The sequence below is a fragment of the Thermobia domestica genome, chromosome 9, assembly GCF_964235325.1.
Source record: "Thermobia domestica chromosome 9, izTheDome1.hap1.1, whole genome shotgun sequence".
Lineage (NCBI taxonomy): Eukaryota > Metazoa > Arthropoda > Insecta > Zygentoma > Lepismatidae > Thermobia > Thermobia domestica.
In genome coordinates this window covers 143293194-143316178 of record NC_137462.1, presented here as the reverse complement: position 1 = coordinate 143316178, position 22985 = coordinate 143293194, and the positions used below count along the sequence as shown (strand labels likewise).

Here is a 22985-nt window from a genome sequence, read left to right as displayed (position 1 = left end):
CTGACCTAGGGGATGGGCTACTTTTCCATCTAATTTCGTTCAGACCTGACCATGTAGTTACTGAGAAATAGAATATCACATGCAAGGCGAGTCGAGTCGAGCGTGTTCCTAGCTTAGCAGGGCTACCAAATATAGTATTCTTTATTCTTTGACCATGGGCGATTTTCCCACCGAATTTGGTTCAGATGTGGTCAGTAATAACCGAGGCATAAAGTACCACATAAAAGGCGAGACGAGACGAGCTTGGATAAGAAATATAGTGATCTTCATTTCTTAAACGATGGGCTACTTGTCCACCAAACTACGTTTTGATTCGGCCAGTAGTTACCTAAGTACCACATGTAAGACGAATCCAGCCGAGCCGAGCCTATATGAGGATGTTCCTGTCCGACACAAGCACCTAATATAGCTTTTTATTTATTTATTTATTTATTTATTTGGCTATGGGATATTTGCTCACTAAATTTGGCTGAGATTTACCCAGTAGTTACCGAGAAATAAAATACCACACACACCTACCTATCTCTGGAGTAAAACTATAAGTTTTCGTATGCTTGCACCGGAAGCTAATAACTGAGCACGAATTTGAAGGTAGCAACTTCCTTCATCATTTTAACCTTATTCCATTAAAATTACAATTATTTAGTTTCTCGTGTTTTTCTTTATTTTGCTTATAGGTCAGATCTCACTTCAGCACCTGGACCCTTGAGTTTAACGCGGAATCTGAATTACATATAGAAGTTCGATGGCTAAGTAATAGAGTTCACTGATGCGAAAAGTCGCTGATTTAATCCCAGGGCATGTTAGCTTGTGGTGTGTTAAGCCCATTAATTTATTTATTTATTTATTTTTTTTTTTCATCCTTTCCTCCAATTATTTTATCATCGCATAACCTTGGATCATTAAACTAGAGATTTCATTTCTGAACCGTAAGTCTTCACAGGGAATAAAATTCAAGACTACACGCTCTGAAAGCAGACGTGATAGGTAATTTGTTACTGGAGACCTGATGAAGTTTCATGTAGCGGTGTAGTGTAAGTAAGCAACTTACACAAATAATTTATAAATATTTTCTTTTACTTTCTAGGAGCCCGTAGTGCTAGTGAAACATGGCTATTTTTGCTGTATTCCAAAGGAAGTTCCCAAAATTAATTGCTTGGCCGCAGAGTTCTTCTTTGTTTATCATTTCGAGAGAAAAAAGTGAAAGCTTAAAATCAAAAGACCCAGAATTGGGGAAAATCATAAAACGGATTAATACAGAAAATAAAAGTCTTTTCGGAGATCTTCTAGAAACCAGAGGTAAACGAAGGAAATCTTTATCAAAAAAAGTTCATGATACTGTTGCAGAAACTTCATCTCCCACTGTAGTGAACGAGACAGAGCTACTATGGGTGACTAAGAAGTCGAAGGATGTTGTTATTCTAAGTAAAGAAATTACTTCTAATACATCAACTGAAATACGAAAGCCTTCCCAGTTTAATAAAAAGCGTGAAGTGAATAGTGTAAGATCCAGTGTGGAAAGAACTGTTTCCCCTTCTACTAAAAATACATCAGATTCTAAAGAGGCAGATCCATCAACGAAAACTGTAACTGAAATATACAATACTGCACCGCAAAATAAAACAACTACAAAGCTTAAACTACCTGCTATAGTTGTTAGGAATATGACTAGTTTTGCGATGCTGCATAAAGAGAAAAAGTCGTTAACAGAATCTTTACCGGTTGAAGATGTAGTAACTATTGTAGAAGACAATATCAAAGGCAGTAAGAAACGTGAGTTACTCTATCCTTCTGTTAGTAAAGTATTGAATGCTACTATGTCAGACAGCTCAAAGGCAGCATTAAAACGGTGGCGGCAAAAAATGATTTCGGAATTAGGAGAAGAAGAATTTTTGAAATACTATAGAGGTAAGGCATATTTAAATATATATATATATATATTCTTTTTGGAAAAATATATTTGCTTTTACTTCTAAAATCGATGTATTCTTATGTATTACCTCTCTCCACGACCGATATCGCTATAAATGGACGATATTGTTTGGAAAAAATATTTATTATTTTGCTTTGTACTTTTTTCTTACGTTGATACTAAGTTATGAGAGTTTGGGTTAATTTAAATATGAATATGATGGTTTGCTTAAGGTGATAAATAGACGCCAATAATAATATAAGACTTACCTGATAAGTGTCGTATATTATAAATAGCTGTACAGTTTCAATGGGTAACCTTTGAACGAAAACCATACAGTTAGCAATGGTGTTTCTTTGCTATCACATCATAATTCTCTTAATATAAATTTGACATTCTTGAATTAACGTTCAGATGGGGAAAAAAAATATACATATACACTGCTCCACAAAACTTAAGCAACCCGAGAGAACGTGGTATAAGTGAGTGTGAGGCCCATTCAACACTGATTAGTGACATGCACATACACAGAGACACACAGGCAAGGCGAGCACCCACTCGATCGCATAAGCAGCACCGTTGCAAGCGCGATGAACAAATTATGCCATAAGGCGTACACACCTTGCAATGGCTGGTAGACGACATTTGAGTGACTTTGACCGCGGGCGAATAATTGGGCCCGATCGCAAGTGGAAGTGACGCAGGAATTCAACGTGAACAAAAGTGTTGTGTCGAGGCTGTAGAGTCGCTTCCAAAATGGAGGTAGAGTCAGTAGACGTCATGGAGGAGGCCGTCCGAAGACGTCGGCCGTCGATGACCGATTTCTCACAATTTCTGCCAAACGTAACCGTTAAGCTTCATGCTCTCAACTGGTCAATGAGTTATTTCAGGCTACAGGACAACGCGTGAGTTGTGAAACTTCGTCGGCGGCTCAATAGAGCAGGACTGTATGCAAGAAGGCCTGTGCTGTGTGTGCCATTGAAACTGGAGCACAAACGTGCGCGTTAAATATGGTGTCAGGAACATGTTGCATGGGGGGAACACCAGTGGGCGCATGTTCTCCGATGAGTCGAGATTCAGCCTGTCGTCTGATTCTGGTCGGACTTTAGTGTGGAGAGAGCCAGGAACATGCTATCATCCAAACTTCATTGCTGAACTGCCGTCCTATAGCGGTGGTTCCATTATGGTGTGGGGTGGAATTATGCTGGATGGGAAAACGGACCTCCATATTGTGCAACATGGCATTTTGACAGCACAACGGTACCGGGATGAAATTCTCAATACACATGTGCGCAATCTCCTCGGAGCATTTGGCCCAGACTTCCTGTTCATGAATTACAATGCCCGCCCACACCGTGCACATCTTGTGTCCGAGTATCTGGACAGCGGAGACATTACGCGTATTGCATGGCCTGCATGTTCACCGGACTTGAATCCCATCAAGCATGTGTGGGATGCTCTTGGGCGGCGAATAGCGCAGCGCAGTCCACCAGCACGCACTCTCCCTGACCTGCAAACAGGTCTCCTCGAGGAGTGACGCCATCTGCCGCAAGACTTGATCAACACTCTGATTTGCAGCATAAAGGCCAGATGTCGTGCCTGTATAGCTGTTCGTGGTGGTCACACGCCATATTGACTGCCTATGCCCTCGCACAATCCAGCTTCACCTGTTGAGGTATCGTTGTGCTTAACTTTTTGGTCGCTCTGTACATCCTAACTGTATTGTTCGTCTTCACTTGTGTTGCATTGTGCATCTGGACCGTCTGTTTGTTCATTATACTTGGTGCAGTGATCGTGTCGTTTTATTTTCTGCCACTTTCTTCGAGTTGCTTAATTTTTGTGGAGCAGTGTAAAGACTAGGTCCATAAGAAAAAGAATGACAAAAATTTTATTTCTGAAACAAGAACTGATCACTTTAACGCCGGATTCATCCAGCTGTAATGTCCATTTGAAAGAAACTAATTTTATCCATCTCTTTAAATTCCTTTGTGATAGTTTACATAAAACATGAAGCATTAATCTGAAATTACTAATTGCAACGTCTTACCCCCCCCCCCCCAAAAAAAAAGTTTGTTCTGAAGCTACTAAGTAAGTTTTCGATTATTATTAGAGAATGTGATGAATTTGGGATTTGTGTGATGCCGTTTGTCCAGCCTTTTGTACCTTTCGAAATACCTGTTGCTTATGTTTCTCTTTCCTATTAGGCGGCCGCGGTGGCTCAGTGGTAGAGCGTTCACCTCTGGTGCTAGGGGTCTCGGGTTCAAACCCTGCTCCCGCCAAGTGAACTTTGTGGTGGACAAACGCCGTGTGCGTGGGTTTTCTCGGGGTTCTCCCGTTTCCTCCCACTTTCTTCATTCCACCATTTCATTCATTACTCATTATCACCGTCTCCTTTAGCCTAACCGGCATAACCGTGGGACGTAAAACTCAAAATTTCATTTCATTTCACTTTCCTATTAGGCATTCTTAATAGATTTAATTATAAAGTTCCCCGTAATTCATAATCTAAAGGTGTAGTACAGTTTGAATTTATGACATATAATTATACTTGAAGAATGTTCAAGATTTCAGTACTCCTCTTCTTTTGAATAAGACCTACACAATAATGCTTGTAACAGTATCATAGACTTCTTAAAGCCATGAATAATTGGTGACTGTAACCTGCATATTCCCACTTTTTCTCCAACCTCTCTGATGTGGAGTAGTTCGTCTGCTGCTCTGTTTTAAAGCCATACTTGTAATCTCCAATCGCTTCATCTACACTCGGGGTTAATGTGGCTACATAAATGTTGGAAAGTTCTTGTAACAAATTGGAGGCACGTCGTCGGCACGATTTAGTTTTGAAAGTGTATAACAGAGTACATGTGAAGTGATTACTTTTCCCTGTTGCACGAAATCTGTCAAATTTTCTGGTCCCAGAGTATTGTTAGTATGACTTTTCGTGCAGATGGAGTATTCTTCAAATTTTTGCACAAATCTTCCGGATCTGAAGATCCTGTCGTAAAATGCGGAACATAGCCAACACAGAAATACCCGTATGTATAGATAATCCCTTTACAGTTCAGCACTGTTCGACCAAAGCCACTGGCACTTCGGTGTAAATCTACACAAGGTGTCTACAGCACGTCAGATCATTAGTTTCTTCGCGTCCATGTTTGAATGTCTAGATCCAGTGGCCTTTGGTTCGATTCCTAGTGGAAGTTCATGTGATTCGAATCTCACGTTAAACTGTAAGTCCACATCTCATATAGCCACGCTGCGACAGGGACGCAAAATTCCAATCCAATCAATAGATAGACTCAGAATGAAACAGTTAGGTAGGGCAAAGCACTCTTATCCAAGCTCTACATAATACTGGCTTGATATTCTGCTACGGAGGCCCGTTGTTCCACTTTATTTCTCTTCATTGTCAAACACAGATGGAACGACACTGCTTTTGCGTGCGCTAATATCTGGGCATCTCTATCTTAGATATATATATATAATATTGTGTCTTTTTATCTTATCCCAATGATCGTTTCACTGGTTCATTTAGGTAATATGTTTTACCTGCTGAAGAAGCTAGGGAAATGTTGGATGTATATAAAAAAGATAAATAAACACCACTTTAAAACAAAACCGAGAGCTTAATTCTCTCTAAATGATAATTAAAACTCAGAATATGAAAGTCGATTCCCGGAGAAAGTCATTTGGTTCTGATTCCATGTTGATCTATAGATTTACATGTCATATAGCCTCGATACTGATAGGGACGCACTCTACTATATACAGGGTGTCCGAGAAGTCCTTCCCTGATTACAGAAATTGATAACTCAGGCTAGAAATAAGATAGAAATATGAAACTGGTGTTGAATTGTTTACAAACTATAAAAGTTTTTGTCTGTGTTAGGTTTGTTCTGTTTTACCAAGTCTCAATTTTTTTTGTTTTAGGTTTGTAGTACGTAAGTAAGAAGCCCAAGAAGCCATGCCAACCAACCAGGAGAAGGCACAGTGTGTCCTGTGGTACCATGAGACACGATCACCAACCACGGTGCAGAGACAGTTCCAGACAACATTTGGGAGGACTCCACCTGATGTCAAGAGCATTAAAGCTTGGTATGAGAAGTTCAAGAACACAGGGTCGGTTGCTGACCTTCCGAGGTCTGGTCGACCAAGAACCTCAGCAGACACGGTGGAGGCTGTGCGGCAGTCTTTTCTGAGAAGTCCTAAGAAATCGGTGCGCAGGGCCTCACGTGAATTACAGATGCCAAAAAACTCTATCCATGACATTTTACACAAACGTTTATTGTTTCGTGCTTACAAAGTGCAACTCGTTCAGGCCTTGTTTCCCGACGACGGTACACGTCGATATGACTTTGCGGTCGAAATGCTATCACGTATTGAGGACGATAATGGTTATCTCAGACGAATTGCCTTTTCCGACGAAGCGACATTCTTTGTCAGTGGAGTAGTGAATCGCCATAATGTACGCATTTGGGGTTCAGAACCCCCCAGGGAGGTCAGGGAGTTCACCAGAGGCAGTCCAAAGGTGAATGTTTGGTGCGCGTTATTGCACGATCGAATTATCGGGCCATTCTTCTTCGCTGAGGATACCATCACATCTGCAGTGTACCTGGATATGTTGCAGCTGTATGCTGTTCCTCAGCTGCTTCAGTATCGCCCCGATGTCGTTTTTCAGCAAGACGGTGCACCACCTCATTGGGGTTTGGACGTCCGTGCCTATCTCGATAGGACATTTCCTGGGCGATGGATTGGTCGTGATGGACCAACAGCTTGGCCTCCACGCTCTCCTGACATAACCCCATTAGACTTCTTTTTATGGGGTTATGTCAAGGATGAGGTCTACCGAACACGTGTACCAGATCTTGAAACCCTGCAGCAACGAATAACCCCAGTCGTTGCATCGATCCCTCCAGTGATGTTGGCTAATGTGTGGATGGAAATTGAATATCGCCTAGATGTGCTACGTGCTACCAAGGGTGCTCATGTGGAAGTGTACTGATGTGACCAAAACTTTTATAGTTTGTAAACAATTCAACACCAGTTTCATATTTCTATCTTATTTCTAGCCTGAGTTATCAATTTCTGTAATCAAGGAAGGACTTCTCGGACACCCTGTATAATAGTTGACTACCGTTGTGAAAAGGATTTACACATCTTTACTTATTTCAGTGTACATAATATTTTGATGAACCCATTAGTAATAAGTTAACACTATTTTATTTTCTTCTGTTGCAGCGCTGCTTGACCGTGGAAGTCAGTTCCACAGTGCTGTTCAGTCGTTCTTAAGAGGTGTGTCAGAAAAAGATCTGAAATTGGAACCAGCAATTGAAGGTTGTTGGCAAAGTCTATGTTCAGTATTCCCATACATTAGCAACGTTCGTGTACTTGAGAGCAGTGTCATTCATCCTCAGTTGTACTACCGTGGTATCGTGGATTGTGTTGCTTTCTACAAGTAAGAATTATTTTTGATTACAGTATATTGTAGAGTTGTTATTAAAGTGGAAGTCATTAAAGTAAAGTATAATCATATGTAAGTAGGAGCCTTCAAGTGAAATAATAATGTATATTATTAGAGGAAGCTTTCTTTTTATTATTTACAGGAGAGTATTTCACTAGTCATATACTTAATTTGTTTCACTCCTAAATACAACAAATTCTGTTAATCTTTTGAGCATAATAATATTTGTCACTTCGAGCTTATTGAAAATGGCTTATTCATGTAATGGTGAGAAAACTTGACGTTTGATCGACATTCAAGAATTTTATTATTATAATTAACTCTATTTGAATTCTATACAATTTCTCCTGAGTTTATAAATCGCACAGAATGTCGATATTATTTTTTAAAAAATAATATTACTTCAAAATCTGGAAATGAGAATTCGATTTTACCCATACAAAGTTTATCTTTGTAATTTTCCAACTGGCGTCCTCGGAGTTCCTGTAGTGAAACTGTTGGAATTTTGATGCTGAAACGCAATACTATTCTGTTTATATAATGGACATCCCTCCACCAATATTGGGTTCTAGTAAAACCACTAGCCGCAGGTCCCAAGATTATATGGTTGTCTCTCCGTGAGTTTATCACGTAAGCACAAAAAATAATATTATATATTATGTCATGTCACAAATAAATACAACTAAGGAAGTTGTCATAAGCAGTAAGTCAATTATTATAAAAAGGATTCTTACGTGGGACTTGTTATGAACAAACAAGTGCTCTGGTAATTATTGGAATGTGTTCTTTCAAATTAAAACTACTGAATTGTGAAAGCAGATGATAGATAGCCACTAGAAATGCTATAAACCATGGTCTTACAAATAATTCTAAAATTGAGTTCCATTATTTAAGTGTCATAGTAGCAAGCTTTTTTTTCTTTAATGAGTAAGTAAAGAGATTTGGCATTGTAATAGATGGCACAATACGAAAGACATTCTTTCATAAATCTGCAGGTATGCATAATTCATTGGAGTTTTAGCTCTGATATTGTTCATTAATTCCTAACTATATGTGGAAAAAAGTTTGTAAATAAAATAAAATAAAATTCGTAGGTGAATCTAGTGCTTCATGAGTGGCTAGCAAATACATTTTAATTCTCTGTTGTGTAATCGTTATCATCTGTTTCTTCTTTGTTTTTAGAACCAAACCAAATGGTATATATTTACATTTTCTATGCATTATGCTTGAGACGGTCATATACATATTAACCAGAAAAAAATAAAATATGTTTTATTGCTTTTTACAATTTCGGAATTTAATAATACCTGATGTGTATTTATGTCATTTTTCTGAAGCATTTCGGGAACTAATAAGTGTTCTTGAACCACATTTTAAACTGATTTATCTCTAAAATGTTACTGTGAAAGCATACAGACGAATCCACAGACAAATGTGTAATTGTTGCACTTCTAATTTACATAATGATAGTTAAATCGAAAAATTGAATTTCTATTGTTTTTACTAGCCTTAAGGTTATTAATTATCGTGGATTTGAGACAATTGCCTAGTCATCTAAGGAAGGCGAAGAACACTCACGGGATAGTTCAGTAAATCGCCCCCATTAGACTTGTGGAACTTCACGCATATTTAGAAGTTTCCTCGTGAATATATGGTTAACAAACGAGCTTTCGGCATGGATACCAGGGCTTGGTTCTAGGTAGGAGCACGTGCAATTCATATTCTATTTTAATCAGTAGGTTTGGTCTGAACATCTTGGTACTGAAAATGAATGGCCGAATGAATTACTCATTCGCTGTAGAAACAATTAAAATAGAGTGCATACTTGAATAATTCTTTGTGCTGAGTAAAATATGTAAAAATTAAGTTCAATATTCTGTATGTATGACGTACATTGGATATACCTAAGTATGATTATGTAATAGCAAATTCATTGTAGTTTTTCGTTAACATTTCTTGCCTCACACCATAATTTACAGATTGCCTTCAAAGTAAAGTAAAAAAAAATCACTGAAAGCCTCAAAAATGTAACGATAAAGTTATATTGCCTTAGTTCGGTTTTACTTTCATACTAGTAATTCATATATAAAAATATGATTGCTACTTACTACGATAAGTATATATTGATTACACACTGTTTGCAATCACTTAAATGCAGTGTATTTTAGAATACTTATTATTTGTTTTACAGCGATTCAATATACTTCTGCATAATAATTTGGCGTCCTCTTGCATTCTGACTTAGTAAGCATAAGTAAACAAGTCTGGCAACGGAACTGTTATCATAGTAACCGGACTACTGTCCTTAACAAAGAATCAACAAACATTGATGTCTATCGACAGAAAATAAAACATCTACGAAATAAGATTATTCATGACATTGTATCATTTTCTTCTTCTTCTATTGTATAGCGAGTACATGCGTTAAAGCACTTTTGCACTACATATTAAATGAAATAAACAAAGTAAATACAGGTTATCGTTGTAAAGCATTGCTTGGGGAGGAGGACAAAGTCGATTTCACTGCGACTGCTGATATGACTTCCCTTTTGTAGAACTCTGAAGCCGCCAGTGAAATCATTAGATAGAACTTTAGAGAATTTATAAGGAAAGCCTCCGTTTTAGTAAGCAAAGTTTGTCTTCTAAAATATTCTTCAAAAAGTAGGCGATATGAGACAGTAGACAAAATAAGTTGGGAAACCATATGAAATAATTTTATATGTAGTTTTCTATACTATAGTATAGTATGGCTTCTAACTATCTGTATTAAAAAGGCTGTTGTTTTATTAACAATACAAACTGAGTTAACCAACCAACAAAACTGCTGATTGATCCAGCACATTAAAAAACGGGTGAATTATGTCTTACAAAAGGTCATGCGTGACTGGTCAAGTTTGCGCCTCAGATACGTTATTCAGTAACGTTAGAGCTTTTAGTTTTATAAGTTATACAGATATACTGGTAATTGTGAAGCAGGAAATTGCATCTCGTTTTACGCCAAGTGGGCTTTTTGGTGGGCAGATATCGTGTGAGTTGAATTTCTCGAAGTTCTCCCGTTTCTTCCCACTTCCTTCGCTCCATCATTATCATCCACCAGTCTCTCTTATCCTTGACGCTTAATCGTGGGACGTCAATTTAAAAAAAAAAAAATGATTGGAGTGATTTTAGCAGATAATATTATCCAGTGGATTTTTGTGATAGTGTTATTAACCTATAGATTTAGTTACTTACTATGACTTTTACAGTAAGAAAAGAAACATGCTCTTTCGGAGAAACCAATTCCAGATCTTCATGTCAGTTGATTGCTCACAATTGATAGATATGAGGATGAGTCAAAGATTATTTAATTACACAAAAGTAGGGGTTCAACATGTAAGTTGTTTTCCTACATAGTCACCTTCCTTGTCAATGCACTTGATTCAGCGGTCCACAAACTTGCGTATTCCTTCCGAGAAGTTTTCCTGTTGGTCGCGAAGTCACTTTTGCACCGCTTGCACGTGTAAGTCTGTGGACAGAACCATGATTGATGTACAAAGAAGACACTATCTCATCAATGGTAACTCGCCTATTCGACAGAACCATCTCTCGAGCTTGTTGAATCTTATCGTCGGTGATGGAAGCTGACAAGCGTACTGCTTCCTTTTCGTGCATCACACTTATCCGGCTGCATTTAAACCTCTAGATTCACCAAAAAACACTTTTGTGTAATGAAGTCGTATTTTGATAAAAGTCTATGATGAATTTCAGTTCCTTTCACACCCTCCATCCAGAGAAATCTTATCACTGCTCGTTGTTCCTACCTAGTGCAAACTACAGCGGAGCGGACATGTTTACATCATACCAGAAGGCAAATAACGCGATCCGGATCAAATTTCTCACATATGGCCGCAGTCTTACTAACTCTAAGCAAGCACGCGCAGAAGAGAGACAGTATGATAACCTTGAGGATGTGTTTAGGCGAAAACGTAGATAATTTTTGATTCATCCTCGTATATGCTCAAAAGTTGGTTTGTACTACTGACTGTATGCATTTTTTATAATTCCAGTACATGTAAATTTACCCGAATAATTCAACATAACTTAATTAGGTTAGGCATTTTAAGTGATAAAAATCAACCAATCTCAGGCAGTCAGAAGGCACTAAATGTTTATTAATGTGCGGTAAATGTGGACTTCCACATAGACTGTAAATTATGTTATTTTTAAATTTTCGACCAAGATGTGGTGCGTTTCTGATTGGTTCAAATTTGCTTTATTTTCTGTTAACACTTAGAGGTGCATTGAAACGGTAACTTACCTGTTATTAGTCTCTGTTATATTTAGCTAAAAAAGATTCCGGAAGCTACTTCTTCAGTCGCACTTCAGAGTAATGAAAGTAGGTTTCCAGAAATTCACATATTTATGTTAAGATCTAACTAACTCTTCGAACTAAATCTTACGTCAATATTTTTAACTTGTTCTGAAAAAATAAGTAAATGAATAAATCGAACTGAGAAAATATATGCAATTAAAATTTCATATAACATAAACATGTGAATTCCTAATAACTTGCTTTCATCACTTTGAAAGATATCTAAAGAAGAAACCAGAAACACCTTTCTAAATTGTTCAAGTTAAATATAACGGGTGGGTAAATATTGCATTTTAACGAAATCTGTCAGACATTTTCTTATTACTTTACAAAATTTTGTTTTTACTCATAGTGATATGCCCGTGTTAATCGAGTGGAAGAAGTCTGATAAACCTAAGTCAGAAATTGAATTAACGTATGACGCTCCCGTTCAAGTTTGCGCCTATTTAGGAGCTTTGAATTACGATCCTCGATATGCTTTCCAGGTAAGTGCCACTGTAACTTCTTGTGAGCAGTTGTTAAATGTATTGTGTAGTTTTAGTGATATTATAATTTATAATTTCAAGTAAAAAATTTAACACACAAAACATTAAAAATTAAGAAATTAAAAAAATAAAAAGAGCTAAGTAATAAGTTTTAAGCTATGTATATTTATAAATAGTGATATGCAGTTTCGTAAGAAAATACAAAACAAATGAATATTAGGAAGGTTCACTTGAATCTTTATACAAAATATAAATAATAGTTTGGCTGAAATGATATACCCATACATATGTTTTCATGTTCAAGTCCTGTTTTTCCACAGAATCCTGTCTTTGTCTTGGGTTTTCCGAAGGTACGCATATTGCCTTTGCCCTCCTATCTAACTTGTAAAAGTAACGTACTGTAATAGATGCGTATCATTTCGACAGCTAGTATTTTGCTGTCTTGATTAGAGATTGTGAAAGAATGGATAATGTTCTTTAGTAAAATATAGGTTAAATTAAGAAAACAACTTCATCTTGCAAAATATTTATTTCGTCCCTCTCGAGACAAAAGGGCGTATCTCATTTTCTTAACTTTTCCAGAGGACAAGTTTAAACTTTTTCTCATTATTTATTCTATTGTCTTCTTTTAAAATTTAGTTTTGATCTCTTTCGTTTCAGGTATATAATTTACGAGATCAAAGTAAATTTTAACAGAACACGATAAAATAAATTATGAAAAAAATCTTTAAACTTGTCTCCTGGAAAAGTTGAAAAAATAATGAGATACGCCCTTTTGTCCCGAGAGGGACGATTTGATCACAGCCATAAAATTGCTGATATAATAATTTTACATAAATCATCATAAGTGGAAAGACATGCACCTGATTTCTTCCGTATTAAAAAAAATGGATGTAAGTACATGTAATAAAGATTCAAATATTATGAAGAGTTTCGTGAGAGAACAAAAATAAATAACATGATTATAGAGCCATTTATAAATAAAATAGTTTCGACTTTTCGCAAATTACAATTTTAAAGTGTTCTTCAGGTACAAAACTTCATTTGACAATAGTGATAATAAATGAATACCGCCACACAGAGATACAGTTGAAATTTTGTCAAGGATTCTTTGTTCTGTTTTAGGTACAGTGAGTATTTTCTTCATTAAATTTAACGTGTGAAAAAGAAAGAAAAAAGATTTGTTTAATGCTACTTATCCTTTCACGTGCGCCAATGAAGACAGTAGGATACTACTACTGTCAAAACTATAAAAATGAGTTAGTATTATTATTTAGTGGTATACTGGATATGCTCCAATACAGAATTTAAACTAGTTTAGTAAATATGTCAATTTATAAAAGCTAATATTTTTTTTTAATGGAAGAGCTGTGTGTTCTACCGGATTCTATTTAAAAAAAAAAGAAAAGAAAGGAAAAGAAAGAAAATGTGGTAACCTTAATGTAATCTCTACCTCTTCTACTTTTCTTACGTAGTAATTATCAAATCACAATAGATTGCTCCCATTGGCATCTGATAACTTCTAATAAGTGCCAGTAATTTGAATCAATTCTGTATCCAGTAAATATTCCATAACAATGCTTTAACTGTAGGAAACGTACTCTCTTGGTGCAACGCAAATAACAAAAAACAACGTAATAATATAATACTTCTTGTAAGCTTTACTTTTACTATCAGTTATAATTCAGGGGTGTAGAAGCAAAACCTGCTAAAATCCATTTTTCAGTTTTATCAGGAGACGAAACAAAAGTGACTTCCTTATGTTTCAGATCTTTTTTTAATTATTATTATTATTATCATGTGGTCACTACCTAATGCAGATGACTGAAATCTACCACTAAAGAAAAACAATTGTTCAACAATATTGAAACATAAGGGAGTCACTTTAGTTTCGTTTCCTAACAAAATTGAAAAGTAGATTTAGTAAGTTTTCCTTCTATACCCCCTGAATTAAGCCAGAAAACACCTTCATATAATTAACTTCCTCTCTTCAATATTAGATCTGCACATCAGTCTTACGGGTCCTGGTCCGTTCCCTTTACTATCTAACCTTTTAATTCAACATTTGACTTCTTTGGTCTCCATTTAATCGTATTACAATATCAACAAACTAGACCAACTGAACTTTCCTTTCCATCTTCTAACAAATATTAATATTCGCATCATACTTTTAAGCTAATAACTACCTACACTTAATGTAGCCACAATGTTTATTATTCTATCTGACAACTTAATTTTATTTGTCTTCTTTATTGCCGAACTAAGAAACTAAATGAATCGAAATCAATGTCTTGATTTAAATATTGATGCATTATTAAGTATTCTGCCTGTTGGTAGATCCTGGGACTAATGAGGTTTTAATTATTGTTTTTCTTAGATTCGGGCCTGGAAATGTTTATTCTACGTTTCTCGTCTTCAGCTTTCTTTTGTAACTCCCAATATTTTCTTCTGTTTTACAAATCATCGGTTAGTTGTGTTCTTCTTACTCCTCGCTTTACTTCCATCTTTTCCTCTACGGAGGTATGAAGAAGATAGTTTCTTCGCAAGGTATGTCAAATCCAATTGGCCTTCCTACGAAGGATACTGGCCAAAAGCGTCCTCTTCTGTCCTATCAGTTTTAAAACTTCTTCATTTGTTACTCTCTCTGCCATTTTTATCTTCTTCCAACACCACATCACCACATTTCGAAACTCTTTAAATATTTCTACCCTAACTTTCACAATGTCCAAATCTCGACTAACTTTTTCCTTAGGCCAATGTTAAGCCTGCTAGTTAAGAGTGATCTTTCTTGATGAATGCCTCTTTGGCTATGGCAATTCTTGACCTGATCTCGTCGATGCAGTAAGCGTCTCTAGTCAGAATACTTCTCAAGTATTTTCTCTTACCTTCTTGCTGCCTGTTCAGTATGCGCGCAATAATTTTTCCAGTGTGGAAAATAAAGCTAATGGTTCGTGTTATCGCTCCTTTTTTTTTTTTTTTTTTTTTTTTTTTTTTTTTTTTTTTTTTTTTTTTTAAGGAGGGGGATTATGCAATCATTGTAACATCAAGAAAATCCTTTGGCCATTCTCCACTGACATAGATCTGTCAATAAATGAAGTCAGTACTTTCATTGAATTGACTCCTAATTTCGTGAGCAAATGTCTTTGATGGCTTGTACTACATCACTTTTCAATATACTGGGTTCTTTTTCTTCATCATCCACTTCTCCCTCTACTTCAATCGCAATATCTTTGGAGCTGTTTTTCTGATCATACAGATCTTTTATGTGTTCCTCCCAGATGCTAAGGATTCTTTGATAGTGACTACATGACCTTGTTGATCTTCGATTTCAAATGTGCGTATTCTTTTGTTAGCTTTATCTCGTAATTCTTGTGCTTTCTGATAAATCAGATCTTATCTCCTGTGCCGTTAAAGTTCCATTATTTCTTCACATATCTTTCCATGTACTTTTCTTTGGCTTTGTCTGTGGTTCATTATTCAGCGTTCTGTATTCTTTGATGTCCATGGTTTTTACACTTCTGCGTTCCTCCATCTTCTGAAGCATCGCTTTAGTTATCCATGGTTTTCTCGGTGCTCTTTCCATCCTTCCCATGTTATTGTGGAATGTGTCTAGGAGAATCTGTTTAACTTTTCCCCAACTGTTTTTGACACTGTCTACCATATCGCCTATTGCACAGAATTTTTCTTCAATCTCTTCTTTCTCATCACTATCTATTCTTCTTAGTCGCTCTAAATTCCATTTTTGATTTCTCCTCCCTTTTTTCTTGATTGACTTTTACCAGGTTTGCTTCCGCCACTAGGAGATTGTGATCCAAATCAATCTCCGCTCCGCTCCCGCTTTTCATATCTCGTACATTATTCGTGAAATTGCCTGACAAGCATATAATCGGCTTGGTAACGTTTTTTACCTCCTGGATTTTCCACATGTACAGCTCTTTGTTTTTTTCAAGCACGTATTCGTCACCATCTGCCTACAGAAGTCGATAAGCATTTGAACCCGAGCTTTTCTTCCACGTAGTCCAAATGGCCTCACTACCTTATTCGCGGCTCTTTCTCCTACTACGCTGTTAAAGTCTCTCATTACTATGTCGTAATCTTACCTCATTCCTCCTGATACAATATGTCACTAATCTTCTTATTATTACTTCTACTTCATTGTCATCATGGTCGGTTGCTGGCATATACACTTGAATTATCACAATATCCGTTGGTTTTTCACTTAGTTGTGCAAATATCAAGCGGTCACTGCAGCATTCTTCTTTGATTACGCTTCTTCCTGCTTCGTTCTTCATTTGCTACCGCGACACCATTTTCGGCCTTAATGCCACCCGAATTGAATAGTAATTTCCCGATACTATCTCACCTTTTTCTGACTTGTCTTATTTCACTCAAGCCCACTATGTTCATTTTACATTTATCCATTTCCACTTTTAAATTTTCAAGTTTACCCGTCGTCGTAAGGTTAGTACCAGGTTCCTATGCTGAAATGAAAGTTTTTTTTTTTTTTTTTTTTCTCCCATGATGATTCTTCCCGGAGTAGTCCCCACCCGGAGATCCGAACGGGGATCTATTTTACCTCCGAAATGTTTTACCTCAGGGAGAACCATTATTATATTTATTCTTCTCCTTTGTCCCTCCTGGGGAAAAGATAATGTAGTCATTCCTTTCTACATCTCCAAGTCGTTGACCACCGTGTGGCTCATTTGTCTTTTAGGACAGTTCCCCCTCCGAGGAGGCCGTAGGTATCTGGTAGAGGTTGACTCTTTATTCCGGAAGTCAGGCGGTCCCCACCTACAGTAGCCGCTTTCTCCCGCGATGAGGTGTAGGTTGGGATTTTCCCTTCGTTAAGGATGAGACCCGAAGGCATTCCTGGAACCTCTCTAGTACTTATACTTGAATTTTCCTTTATTAAATCGTGTTTCTTTCTGTTGTAGAGTACAAGCTGAAATGCTTGTTCTTAACATGGGGAGAATAGGTTTGCGGAAAATATTTGAACCCCATTAAAATACGCGTCTCAGTGGAAGTGTGACAAAAAATAATATATTCTATTTTTCACTTACATTTTGAACCTCGTATGCCCTTTAATTAAAGTGAAATGGTAAAAAGCCAGCCTAAGGAAATTATTAACTATATTAATTATGTTCCAGAATTCTTTTCAGACAAATCAGCCTTTTTCCCGTGATGCGATCACAAACAGACAACATTACTTTCAGTGTAGCGAAAAAATAATAAAAAAAAAAAAAAACTCCCCCTTTGTTAAAATAGAAATTTTCTAAAACTTGGGGGCATATGTACGATGTACGCTTATTTTTAATGAAGTTTATATACTAGGTTTCATGTTTCTAGCTTGAGGGGCTTGTGACATACTCAGTTTTCCCCATAAATTTGGCCCCTCCCTTTCTTTGTCCCCCTTAGGATACGCCCTCGAATGAAAAGAAACAAAAATACAACATAGCTCGAGGTAGGTACTATGTTCCAAAATTGATGTCAAAATAGTTCAACCGTGATGCTATCATAAACAATAGACAACGTAGCTTTCAATGTGGCGACAAAATATAGAAATTGCCACCCCTTTTCCTCGCTTCCTTAAAACGTGAATTTTCAAAAATGCTTGGGCACATGTTTGCTTATTTGTAGAGAGAAGTTTATATGCGGAGTTTAATCTTCCTAATTTGATGGGCTCATGAGATATTTTTCCTATGAATTATCACTTCCGCTTCCCCGCCCCCTTAGGATACGCATTTTAATCAAATTGATGTGATAAAAGCCCAATTGATGATGTGATTGAATTGTGATGACTATTCCACAGTTCAGTTCAAAGAGTTCGGCTGGTTTTTAATGATTCGATCACTCACAGCAGTAGTTTATTTTTATGTATTAGATAGCAATAAGTAGGAAGGAAGTTTGACGAATTGGCTTCTTAAGTGTGGTCCTATCTGACTAATTCAGTTCAAATTTGGAATATAGCATTTCTTCAAACTCTACTTATAGAGGATGGGCCCCATTCTTACTTACTGAAATGTGTATCATTGTAGTAGATCGCCTTAAGCACCATTACAAAATTATACAAGAAAAACAAATGTTCATTTAATTTATTAAGGAGTTTTATTTGTTATAGTTCATGTTTAATTGGTAAATGTACGACATTCAATTGTTAGTAACTTGCTCTAAAGTTTATTTTCTTTATCGTTCATAATATGTTCATTAAATGTAAATGATTTATTCGAATTACTGGAAGTTGGTAAGAAAGAACATCATCAACAACGCATAGTAGTTTTAACTGAAAAAGAAAATAAAGAATTTAATTATAATAGAATTGTTCGAAAAATTACTGTAAATGTCTGCTGATTCAAACGAAAAGTAACAAACTTTAATTATCCGACTTAGTCTGGAAAAAAGTGAAAGTACATCAGTAGGAATAACAAATGTTCAGTTAATTTATTAAGGAGTTTTATTTGTTACAGTTCATGTTTGTGATCAGAGTTACTTACTATAAAAGGTACTCATAATTATAAGTAGTTGTTTTATCGTTTACCGTTATGGAAAATAGTAAGAATATAGATAATTAAATCTAGAACTTCTTGTATCTATCCAATATCGATGTATGGTGAAATAAATTAAATTTTACTGCATTTCACCACAATTCCAGTAATGTCACATGAAAATTTGAGGAGAAATCCTAGAAAGTTTTGTTCTATCAGAATTGATATATATAGTTTGCAGTATCTATCTACATGCATTGGCAGTTGTAGTTCAGAAGTGCGTTGCTGTTTATTAACATTGGAATGTGCATATTGTTGTCTCCTTTAAAAGTGGTAATGAAAGGACTAATAATATCGGAGTAACATATATGGCAAAACTACTTATAGTGTAAAGAATAATACAAATAAAATAACAGAGATAATTAAGCTACGAGAGTACGAATTATGTTATAAATAAGGGAATAAATAATCATAAGTATAAAATAAAATAATGGAGAAAACTATTAAGGAAAAATTTAGGATAAGATAAAAGTAAATACAAAACAATACATACAGCTATAGTTATTGCGATTGAAACAGAACCAAGCTTTATCATAAACTAATTCTATTCTACACTAGCATTTTACGTTCTAACTATAACAAGGAGGCAATTATTCTAAGGAATAATAAAGCGATGAATTCGTACTCTATCTGCTAAGAAACAAACCTCTGCGCACAGGCACATTGTACATCAACTTACTACTACTACTACTACTACTACTACTACTACTGTACTAGCATCTAGCTACTATCTAATATATGTACTATCCACATTAGGATATATATATATATATATATATATATACTCACTCCTGGATGTCTTATTCTGCATGGAAGAGAATCATACCACATGTTGACTGTAATCTGAAAGAGAAATTTGGAATTTCGATTAACGTTGTTATAATTTTAAATATTAAAATCGGAGTGGTGTAATAAACTTTGTACATAATTTCAATTATGCTCTCTTACATCAAACAGTGTCAAATGCCATTTTATTTGCTTTTACGTACATTGAGCACGTTTAAATGAACTTCGGAGTTTATTTTATTGATGATTGAATCTGATAGCTTCATTTCCACGCAGTGATAATTTGATGGCAGCTTCTCTAGTTTCCGGACTTGGAACGAGTTATCCATCGATGCGTATTGTCTAGAGTTCCCCCTAGATGGCGATCCTCATTTTATGTTAATTCCTTATAGAGATAAGTACACACATCCTCCACACGAGAGTTGAAAGTAGTAGGATAGTGCATCGTCTAAATTTTAATTGCTCCTCGATAATTAGCCGTAGAGTTTTCATAATATAGGCACAGGAAGATTACGTGGATATTTTTGTTTTCTTTCCTAAAGTTATAATCGTTTATTTATTTATTTATTTATTTATTTATTATTTTGTAAACTTGGCTTGCATTTGAAATATAAGAATAAAATAAACTTCATATTATATATTCGTTTCTTCTTCCTCCAGAATTACATATATTATTTAGAAATGAAAGACTTATCGTAGTAGAGAAAAGTTCAAATCAGTACTACTTTGAGTTCTGTGGAAAATTTTTAATAATCATTGTATTACATTATAACATGAAAGCTGTTGAAGTTCCTACAATAAAATTGTAAAGGATTTAAAAAAAAAAAAAAAAAAAAAATCTATTAATCGAGAAATGAGGAGTCTACAAGAAATTTCCCGTCGTGGCACATGAGTAATTGAACTAGTAAGTTTTTCTGTTGTTTAAAAAAAAAAAAAAGGTCCTTCAAATATTTTAGCAAATTAAGTGCTTAGTACATTTACAACATAGCTAATCAATCTTTTCATCATTTACTTTCTTATGCCCAAAATTAACATTTAATAACAGGTTTGTTCCATGTATTTTGTTTCTGAATAGCAATAAGAGTTTGTGTTTATGTGTGAGTGCAAGTGCAAGTGAGTAACTAAGTGAAAATTTATGCCCAATCTTAAAGATCTACCTCCATACTAAATTCGGTCAAGATCGAATGAGTTTCGTCGATCGCGATACGACATGTACAGTATGCGGTAAAAGAAACAGCACTGAAACCACATCGTTGACATGTACTTTTATTTCTTTGTTTTACAACATAATGAAATATAAGAAATATTGTAAAATGGATGTCAACTGAATGTTACTTAACATATATTGTAAATTTAAGAGGAATTGCGTGTGTACATCAATGTGTTAAAAATGTTGATCATTATGTCGTGCATTCTTTACAGTGGTCCTGTAGATTGATGAACTTGTTAGTGAACACGGGTTGCTGCACTCTTAACTTCGGTAGGGGGGAAATTATATGTTCGCCGTCTTGTGAGATCGTTCCATGAAATGAGTTTTCACGAATTTCATGCTGCATTCTGATGCTTCACACCGTGTGAGTGGAAATAGTGCTCGACAACAAACACATTCTCCTCTGTTGTGAGTAACATTAACTACGCGCCAACTCTACACTACGCTAACCCACGCACAGGCGACGCTCATGGCTTATACCACGTCGTACCTGGATTGCGTCTGCGCGACACCGATACGCGAATTTCAGTACTGTTTGTTTTACCGCTTACTGCACTTTTTAAAGTAAAATCAAATGAAGGATGCAAATTTGTAACGGTTAATATTGGGTGTTATAGGAAAGGCAGATTTCAGTGACGCTTATTTAGTAGGATATTCTAATGCAGAAATGTAATAATCTTTTAACTGATACCAAACATGGCTTCCTAAGATTTCTCATTTGACTTGAAGGAGAGCAAAAAAATGAAATTGTTTGCATGGAAAGACGTTCTTCCATTTTTTGTATATTCCATTTTTTACTCTCCTACAAGTTATTGGGACATACTGTTTTCCTCTTTTTACTTGCATGAATACTGGACCTTACTTTTTTTCTGCAGTGGATCAATGAAATTAAATGTTAACCTTTTATCAGAGAAAGAATTTTTGTTCACTTTTTTATGAGACTAATTTGCCTCGATACTAAATTTCCACCTTATTCCTAATAGTTATAGTGTGCTTAACGTGGGATATAATGTGGCTATAGTAAAATTTTTAACTTACCTGATGGAATCTGTTTTTATTCCACTGCATTTGAAATCATGTTTTCTTAGGCAAATTTTGTTTCTTTTTGGCGTAGGTTGAAGGTGGTTTAGTAGTAATATCTTACAGTGATGGTTCACCAGCAGATGTGTTTCATCTTCACAAATCAGAATGCAGTAAATATTGGCATACATGGTTGCAACGGCTTCAGAAATACTGGGTTGAAGAACAGTCGCAAATGTGATGTAACCGTAATATTTTTTTTCCATATAATAATATAATATATATTGTAAATAGTTGTATACATTTTTTGATAATAAATTCGTATTAAAAATTACAAGTTCTTCTTATGTAAATATTTGATTTCTACTGCACGTTTAATTGGTATATGTGGCCACTGTAACAATACAATGAAACGATGATCTGGAGTGATTGAAACCAGAGGTTATCCAGCAATTCTAAAAATACAATATTCTGCTCACTTATTTCACTAATATTATTAGATTTAGGAATTCGAAGTGCTCCACTTTATTATTTTTTCCCCTATTAAAATGCCCAAATTAGCTTGTATTGCAAAGAAAACATTAAATAACCACTCCTCTAACTCTACTTTGAATGCACTTTTTTTTTTCTTTTTTTCAAAGCAGCACCTTTTCTCAATGTCATCACGTTTTTGCACTATTTTAGCTCCCATTCCGCATTTTATGCCTATAATAATTAAACAAGGGACATCGAGCGTGTGCTGCATCACATTACTTTCGTTTCAATGCATTCCCGTTACGCGAAAGCTATTAAACAGAGAGTAGAGGTTAAGTAGCAACATCAAACTGACCCAATTACCACTATCGTTAATCGGTATTTTTCAGTGTTTTTGCACATACAAATATTTACTTAGTGACCAGATGAGTTGATTGATTGGTTAATTTGGACTTTAACAGCATCCTGTTTAGCACCGAGTCTATATGAGATGTAGACTTACAGCTTAAGCTGGGATCCGAACCATATAAGCTCCCACCGGAAATCGAATCGGGGTCTCCCGCGCCTCATGCGCTAACCATATAGGTATGAGCCTTAATTAGTGACCACAGATGAAACCTCACTAAAAAGAGGGAGAGAAAAAAAAAATTTTAATTACTATTAGTTTTAACACTTTCCTGAACTTATGACGTTAATAACATTGTGTTCTGGGACCTGTTTTAGGGACACTTTTTAATACATCAG

At 35.7% G+C, this 22985-nt stretch overlaps 1 protein-coding gene across 4 annotated transcripts in view; it reads left to right on the top strand.

Moving 5' to 3' along the window:
• Positions 1-22100, top strand: part of LOC145695078 (uncharacterized) — a 28838-nt gene extending 6738 nt beyond the window's left edge. For all 4 annotated transcript variants that reach the window (XM_081771947.1, XM_081771946.1, XM_081771949.1 and 1 more), the window contains exons 2-5: positions 1088-1908; positions 7151-7367; positions 12077-12209; positions 21862-22100. In XM_081771947.1, the coding sequence (XP_081628073.1) occupies positions 1110-1908; positions 7151-7367; positions 12077-12209; positions 21862-22008 (1296 nt within the window). In that variant the 5' untranslated portion in view covers positions 1088-1109 and the 3' untranslated portion in view covers positions 22009-22100. The remainder of the gene's footprint in view (positions 1-1087; positions 1909-7150; positions 7368-12076; positions 12210-21861) is intronic.
• The last annotated feature ends 885 nt before the right edge of the window (positions 22101-22985 follow it).